Here is an 8630-nt window from a genome sequence, read left to right on the forward strand (position 1 = left end):
AAACTCAAAAGAAGTGAACTTGAAAACTCTTGAAAAAGACTTAGCAGCATTACTATGTAATTTTTACCCCAGTTCCTTCTGAAATATTTGTATTTAGTCTGTGTCTTTGCCTGGTTCATAGTTGTCTTTATCATAAATATTTTTTACAAAAGCCCATTTGAAAAGACTATGTATGTGATTCCAACTATTCCAATGATTCCACATTCTAAACAAAACAGTAAAAATAGCAGTGGTTGGGAGATAAACGAGTAAAAATAGTGGTTGGGCAAGGTTAAGGAGGAATAGAGCAGATTTTTAGAGCAATGAAAACACTTTATATCCTATAATGCTTAACACATGAGGGACGTGGATAATGGGAGAGCAGGGGAGAGGCTACCTATGGGTGAAGCAAGTGGTATACTCTTTGTTTGGCTAATCACTAGTTCTTGGTATTCTATAACTTGGTTTCATTACATTTGGTTCAGAGAAGGAAGGTGTAAGTTCCAATGCTGGCAATCCCTAAAATGCAAACAAAGCCAAACATTTCTAGACTTAATGAAAACTCCAGAAAGATATATACACCCATTCTTATAGTAACAGAATATGATGCTAAAAATGAACTCTACAGCTTCATATAAATTTCATAAATATAAGAAAATTTATTCTAAATAATCATTTTATACAGTTAATTACTGAAAAGGACATTCATTACTTTACTATTTACTTAAATGATCCAAACAAAATAAACATAGCAATACAAAATTGCAAGAAATTTACAAAAGCTGTACAAAATAACTTAACATTTAAAAATGGGACTGATACAGTCCATATGGTCTCAAGGGAGCTGTACAATTACAGATTTATGTAGCTTTTTTAAGGGGGTAAAAGAAAGGATGCTTTAAGGCTTCTTTAAGAGTGATCCTTTTAGCTGGTTCATACTCCAACATTTTCTGAATAAGGTCAAAGAGAAGCTCATGTTCAGCATCTTGGGAAAGCATAAATTCCTGAAAGGAGAAGAAATACAGTCAATAGCCTTTTCTACTACCATTTATTTTATTTACCCACCATGAAAGAAACTCAAGGTTTTGATCATTTAAGCAAAGACCCAGGCTTACCTTCAGAGGTTTACAACGCCTTGAAACGTATCTGCCAGCAGAACTATGTTCATCCCAGTCTAATCGATCATGATGGAAATATTTACGTTTCCTAAGAATAAATTGATATCCATTCATGTTTATAATGTTGACAATGAAAACTTAAAAAACATCTAGCAAAGGTGACTGACTGATGGCATCTTTTCTTAAACATACCTGGTTTTCTGTATCATATGTTTTGGTAAAGGCCCAAGAATCCTTTCCATCATTGCCAAATGTTCCTTACTATCATGCGTCTAAAATAATAAAGAAAAGTTATTAACTACCTCTACTTGCACATTGTGTTTTGCTCTTATTTAACAGAGCTGCTCAATTTTTAGTCAATGGATAATTACAGGTCACCGAAGAATGTGATCTCTAAATCAGATATACTTATAGCAAGTTATAACTTACCGGAAAAAAAAAAAAAAAAAGCCTACAGAGTAAATTCACCATATATTTCTTAAAGATAATTATCTGTAATATTCTTAGAAAAGTTTTAAATAAAACAAATTATGGAAGAAATAGTGTCAGAATTACACATAAAAAGGAAAAAGTGTTACCTAAAATGCACGTATACTTTGTGTTAAAGTGTCCATTCATATAAACAGACAATTTACTTTGGCAAAGCTATTGAAACAGATCATTGTCACTTACTGGAAATACTGTAAATCCAAGGTAATATTCAATAAGAATACATCCTATACTCCAGACATCACATGGCTGGGACCATCCTAAAGCTGCAAAGAAAAGCAAACTGTTGATGAAAAAATTCTCAATATTTCTTACTGTCTTTGATATTTGAGCTGGAAAGATCCTAAAGCAATCACTTAATCTAAGCTTAAACATAACACAATAGCATAGTATGTTAAGAATCCCGGCTCTGGAGACATCTGGTTTCAAGCCCTAAATCAGGCTTACTTTTTTGGAACAGACTTGGGGAAGAAAATTTTAGTCAAAGTCTCCATTTATTAGCTAGTAAAATGGGAGCAAGCTATACCATGCAAACACTAACATAAACTGTATGGAATATAACAGGCACTAAATTATTATGTTTAAAAATCCCATCATGTATTATAAATGTGAAAACTGAAATCTATTAGAATTAACAAATCTCTCAAAGTCTTAAAAGAGTTGACTATTTGGAGTAAATTTAAAATCCTTAATGTGTTTTATTATATTAACCCTAAAATGGAAAGAGTCCCACGAACACCCAGAACAGTAAATTTTAAAGTTGGCTTCAAAACAGGTCTCAAAGCATAGTTAAGAAATTCTTACCTAATATAACTTCAGGTGCCCTATAATGTCTTGTAGATACCAATGTACTGTGATGTTCATCATCATATGTTGCACTTCCGAAGTCTACAACTTTAATATCTGGATTTATTAAAGTACGTTCATCACGTTTCTGAAAATCATAAATGATGGTTAAGAAGGCATGTTAAGGAGGCATAAAATATTAATTTCGAAGTATGAATATCAAAGACTTACCATTTTGGGATTATATGCCTCTGTGTAGTCAGACTGTACAAATAAGATGTTTTCAGGTTTTAAGTCTGTGTGAGTCAACTTATTACTGTGCAAAACTGAAAACAGAAAAGTTCCTGTATTATAAAAACCAAAAATCAAACTCCAAAGCTCTGCAACAAAAATTCTCTGATTTTCGTATGTCCAAAGAAGTGGTCAACATTCAATTGCCTGTTAGAAAACCATCAGGGACTAAAACCTACTATACCTTTCTAAAGTTAGTTCACTGAAAACCAACTGTTTAAAAAGTGAAGTAGTATACTGTTGTCAAGATGGTGAGATTTGTCATTCCTTTATTTTTAACCCAGTGGTTCTAGATTATCATTTTTAGCAATCAGAAAGGCTAATCAGTGTTATACAGGATAACATGTTATTATATGCTGGACAATATACTTATTTACTGAATGGTATGCAGTAAACTGACCAACAGCTTATTAGCAACTGTATCTTTCTCCTACCTACTCTTAAGGCAGTCTACCAAGTAGTGTTCATTAGATTTTTTTCAAATATCCAAATTGGTCATTAAAATCAGTCTCACTCTGGAATGTTAAGCGCTTACAGTTCACAGACTTGCATATCTGGTATGCCATCCTCCTGATATGATCCAGTCGAAAGGGCAGAAAACCATTTTCCTTAATAAAGTCATAAGTACTAAGTCCCAATAGTTCAAACACAATGCAGACATGACCATGATGCTCAAACCACTCCAACATCTGGACACAGCGGCTATAAACATAGGAAAAAACAACTGAGTTCAGCCTCTCACAATTCCAATCCACCTGAGGCCATTTCCTAAGTTCTATTTTGATACTTACAATGTACTGCTAGGGTCTGTTGTATTTAAGTGTTCCAGAACTTGTATTTCTGAGCGAGCTGCTTCACAATATCTATCCACATTTTTAACTATTTTTACTGCTACATGTCTACCTCCCCTGTTAAGAAAATTAAGTCCACATTAAAAAAAAATAAAGATATGTCCAATTCCATTTTTTACCACTCTTCAAACTGTCCCACTTCTATTCTGAAGCAGTATTTTGTTTTTCCAATTTATGGTCTGGCATTCAGTTGTCTAATTACATGTAATTACAGACATACAGTTATGTCTAATTATATGTCCAACTTCAACTCAGTGTAAGCAACCAAAATGACCTCTGGAAATACGATAGGGTTGATACAAGTTGCCTGACAAATTTTTTTTCATCAGCCCATCTAACTCATGTGACCTTTTTTTTTTGGGGGGGGTCTTTTAACTATGTACCAACAGTTCTAATTTAACAATACTGTGACATTCCAATTAAGACATAAAACAAATATACATGGAGTAGTTTTCTTCCTATAGTACCAGTCACTGCCTAATCTTCATTTGGACCAGGTTGCCAAAGAAGTTGGGAAATAGTGGCAGTAAAATAAAAGAGTGCTAGTTCTTAGAACCTTACCAACCAATAGCAGGAAGCCTCCCCTAATAATTCATTTAGAAAAGCTTTGTCACCCCTAAGGAGAAAGAAACTCAAACAAGAGACAAAAGAAAATTTCTACCGTATTTCAATCAATTGTTTGAAGGGCATGGATAAACTCATGACATTAACCTAGAAAGTGTTTTTAGCCCTAGCTTTTGTTATCAGTATCAGATATGTTACTTTCTAAAAACACAGATTCCTGAAGACTGGTTCAATATCTGGGGTAAGAAGTCTCCAGACTCCTAACATGAAACCAAGGCTAAAAACTAATCTAGAAAAAAACACAGAACTGTGCCCAGTGGGACAACAAAAAAATACCTCTGACACAATAAAAATCTATTCTCAGCTTGTAGAAGCAGCTTACATGCACTATAAACAGCTACTGCTTAAACACAAAGGGCTAGCAACTTTACTGAGCATTTCCTGTATCTAAGATTAAAAAACCCTAAGCTAAAAGGGTATAATGACAACAAATGATTCATGGTCAGATCATATCCTAAAACTAAATGTATTTTCTGTACTGTTCACCTTCCCAAGTCCAATTCCAGATCAAGAAACTTACGCTTTATGATCAATGCACTCCACAACTTTTCCAAAAGCTCCTTCACCTAAAGTATCAACAATTTCATCTAAAAGAGAGAAATAAAACTCAGTTATACCAAGAAATGAAAAGAGTTTACTTATAATAAAGGCTATCATATGCAGATTATTCTAGTTGATGCTACAAATTTCCTTATCACTAGATAGTTCATTGGTCAACACTGCCAAAAAACATATATAACTATTTTTAGATCTAATTTCATTCTTAAGCTACTTTCATTAACTTTGATTTACTGTTTTGGAAGTTCTGTATAACATTAAATTTCTAAAGAAAACAAAAACACAACCCCCCCCACCAAAAGAAATGGAAAAAACAAAACAAACAAAAACAGAGAAAGAAAAAAGATTTCCAAATCCCTGAAATCTTAATCTATAAATAGATTATGTTATCTGAAAAGTTAATAAGTGTTGAAAAATATTCTATACATCTTGCACTTAGTACGTCTCCACTCTGACAGATCAGGTGACCCTCCTCATCATCCTCTACACTCCTGGTTCTTTTCCTTCGGTGACTCTTCTGGAAACGTCAAGTGCGCGGCACCAAGATCATCCAGCCAATCAATATACCCGAGTGAATTCAGGGCAGAATACGAAATTCATTCAGCGGGGAGATATTCAGGCATTCAGATACACGCCAGGCCACAAACGGTTGGCAGGAGCAATTTCAAATTCAGTCCCCAGAAATTCACAGGGCACATAGTTTATGTTAACAGGAGAAAAACATGGCAAGGAACAGATTTTCAGATAAGATACTCAAAGTGGCAAGGTAACAAAACATAATACAATTGTTTTTCTTAAAAAAAAAAAAAAAATGCTTAGTTGTAGCATTCACTGAAACATAAAACTTAAGTTTCTAGTGTCCTAATTTAATGTTGCAAAATTGTAGAATGTAATTATTTACTTGTCAAAAGTAGACTGTGGCCAAATTATAATTTCCTAGCTAATCTAAGAAAACAAATATCGAAACAGTAAATAAAAATTCTAATGTTGGGGAGAAAAAAAAATTGGCATACAAGAACACTACAGTATTTAAAATGTCATCTGAGCTTGAGCTCCAAATTAACACATAACCAACCCATAATGTTCAAATCTGTTTTTTAGTGATAAAAGGATTAGCCAGAACAAAGGCAATGCATAATCCTCAATCATACAAATATAAAAACCATACTTGTAGATAAGACTTTCATTTATCAAAGCAAATCAAATTTCTTAAAGTACCATAAAAATATTTTCAGAATATCTTGTAATCCCTGCTATAAGCTAATAGACATTATCTACACTATTTCACAAGAATGACAATTAGTTGCCAATGATTAATAAAATGTTACCATACAATTAAACATGTACTGTATTTCAGGAATTTCCTATCCAATGCACAAAGAATCCTGTAAGTTAAAACTGAGATGACTTCATCTTAAATAGAACTTTCTCAAATGATCAAACACAATTTCAAGTTTTCCTGTTCCACATGGGAAATAAAATTTCCAAAAAATTTAAAAGAGCTCATACCCCATGTGAACAATGATATGAAGTGCTGTCGTGAATTCTGTGTTTGCTTTTATAACTACTTCTTCCACTTCTACCAGAGGACTTGCTACTATGGTTCTGATATCTGCTTTCATAATCTTTATGTCGATGTCCAGGTTCACATCCTTGACTGTAGTCATTTCTGTATTCATCAATGTAGCGTCGACTATGATAATCTTTCTCATTTAAGGATCTGCTTTCCAGGTAATAGCTAGAAAAAGAATTAGCATCAAATATCCTCAAATTTTCAGTAAATCTCTTAAAATAGTACTCATCAAAATTTTTTTCCCACCAAAAAAGACTTCCAATTTTACAACCATAGCTGAAAATGGCAATCCATCAGTTATTTTAAGTCAATTCTAGTTTTAATAATGAAAATGTACTCCCCACCAGTTTTACTGAAATCAAACTGACATGTTAATATTGTAATGAAAGTATTTTCCTAAGAACCCTCCTTACCTATCAGATGTTTTAGAGTAATTGTATCTGCAGCGCTTGTTCTCCCGTGCACTGCTATGCGATCTCTTCTTTCTTTTATGACTGCCGCTGCTGCTCTTCCATTTTCCATAATCCCAATCTTTTTCATCCCAATCAGGACAGTAACTTCTTTTTGAGTGTCTCATCTACATAAAAAACAAGTTTTCCCGGTTAAGGTGTATCCCACATGTCAACATTTTAATAAAACTCGTCCTCTAAAATTCATCCGAGTTGTGACGTTTCAATTGTTCTTTTAAATCAAAGCTCAAAAGTCATTATTACTCAACTATGAGGGAAATCCTTTCCTGCCGAAACTACAAATTCCTAACAACTTGAAAAAGACGTTATACAAAACGACTTTTCATCAACTACCGATCATACCCGTACTAACACCTGGGCTCGATTCCATACAAAAACAAGCGTCGAAATCAAGACGCTCCAACTGTTCCGAGAAGGGGCGGCAGGAACACCACGCCTAAAAGGCCCGATCACCCGACTTCTCACAGGCTCCTTCAACTACTCCATATTATTCCTGTCTCCTTGAGTTCCTAAACCTAACTTTTGCTTTCACCACTGAGGGCAGACACTCGCCATTTTCCCTCGAGTCGCCTTACATCGGGTCAATGTGTTCTTTTCTTTAAGAACACAGATCCTCAGAAGAGCGTGACTGAGGCACATTCCAGGACCCAAGTCATTGCCAACTTCCCCCACCCCACCCCACCGCCATCTTAGAGCCCGTCCGAGGCCAGCCGTCGCAGACAACATGGCGGCCGCGGACGCCCGAGCTCGGCCCTCCCCTCTTCCTCTGAACGTTGTCTCAAACGTTCGAGAACCTCTGCCCGCCCAGCGAACTCTTCGTTGCGGATCACACAGAAAATCGCAGCGACGGCCTGGACAAAGCTTGGAAGACGAGCGAACCATCTTTCTGCAGCTAGGGGAGGGGAGCGGGCGGCGGAGAAGAAAAGATCACCGCGCCAGAGACTGCGGGCGGCCAACAAGCCTGTGGGAGAGCTTCACGGGCGTTCTCAAGACACAAAAGGGGGTCCCGACATCTAGCCCGCTTCTCCCTGCGTCTTACCGTGTTGGCCAAAGAGTCCAAGCCTAAGGAGGCAATGCTTGCAACACAACCACGGAAAAAAACCAGCTCGCTGCGACAAGCTCCCACGGCAGTATGGAGCTAACAACCGCAGCGTCTGGACGTTTGGAAAACAAGATGACTAGGCAAGCGCGTCTCCGCCTCCGGGCGGGGCGGGGCGTGCACGCGTGTAGGGCTGAGCTGGTGAGCCTTATGCGCAGGCGCTGGGTAGGGAGCTTAGAGACAATAGGTGGACCGAGGAAAGGCTTTGTCAGCGGCCATTTTGGCCCGCTCTCTGTTCTCTGAGAAAACATTGTGTTGAGTAGAAAAGACTTGTTCATCCTCACTAAAAATTGTGTTCGTGAACACTAGAAATGAAGAAAAGTGGGGGAAGCGGGTACAAAGTAGCGTGTGTCCTGATTGCAACCGCTTAAACTGAAAGATTACACCATTTGCATCAAGTAGCCCGAAATTAGGAATTGTCTGGATTTGGGCTTTTGTTCTGAGACATTTTTAAAACTAGTTAAATCTTACGTGACTGAGACCCACGCTCACTGAGGTTAGATTGTAAAGATTTTTACCGAGGTTTTAAAAATCCAAATGTGAGAGCAAGAGCCTGGAGACAGGAAGTGGGAGTCCACAGGTAAGCAACATTTCCGCGTTAAGTGAAGTTTCTAAGGTGAAAAGTTGAAGTAAGCTGAAAGGGGAAAATGGAAGGTTATTAGAAGAAGACCGAATTATCTGAAAACAACTTCTGAATAACAGAAATCAAGCTGCAATTTGAGAGAACAAAGTAACTGCCTATCCTGATCGCCGCCCCTCCTCCAACTTGAAAAAAGAGTTCACGTTACTCCT

The 8630-nt window shown here is 36.6% G+C and overlaps 1 protein-coding gene across 3 annotated transcripts; it reads right to left on the bottom strand.

Annotated features, from left to right (window-relative positions):
- Nucleotides 1–614: 614 nt before the first annotated feature.
- Nucleotides 615–7873, bottom strand: CLK1 (CDC like kinase 1). 3 transcript variants are annotated; one of them, XM_005202667.5, is made up of 13 exons: nucleotides 7779–7873; nucleotides 6683–6846; nucleotides 6206–6434; nucleotides 5123–5213; nucleotides 4659–4725; nucleotides 3455–3571; nucleotides 3199–3365; nucleotides 2604–2698; nucleotides 2391–2520; nucleotides 1770–1852; nucleotides 1290–1369; nucleotides 1095–1185; nucleotides 615–983 (listed from the first exon to the last, which is right to left on the bottom strand). In XM_005202667.5, the coding sequence occupies exons 2-13, from the start codon at nucleotides 6844–6846 to the stop codon at nucleotides 840–842; spliced, it is 1458 nt and encodes a 485-aa protein (XP_005202724.1). In that variant the 5' UTR covers nucleotides 7779–7873; the 3' UTR covers nucleotides 615–839.
- Nucleotides 7874–8630: the final 757 nt, after the last annotated feature.

This window comes from Bos taurus, chromosome 2, assembly GCF_002263795.3.
Source record: "Bos taurus isolate L1 Dominette 01449 registration number 42190680 breed Hereford chromosome 2, ARS-UCD2.0, whole genome shotgun sequence".
Classification (NCBI taxonomy): Eukaryota; Metazoa; Chordata; class Mammalia; order Artiodactyla; family Bovidae; genus Bos; species Bos taurus.

Coding starts and splice junctions, on each gene's coding strand:
- CLK1 (XM_005202667.5), bottom strand. CDS start 6,846: ATGAGACACTCAAAAAGAAGTTACTGTCCTGATTGGGATGAAAAAGAT. Junction 1,853..2,390: donor GGCACCTGAAGTTATATTAG/GTAAGAATTTCT, acceptor TTTTCTTTGCAG/CTTTAGGATGGTCCCAGCCA. Junction 1,186..1,289: donor CATATGATACAGAAAACCAG/GTATGTTTAAGA, acceptor ATTTATTCTTAG/GAAACGTAAATATTTCCATC.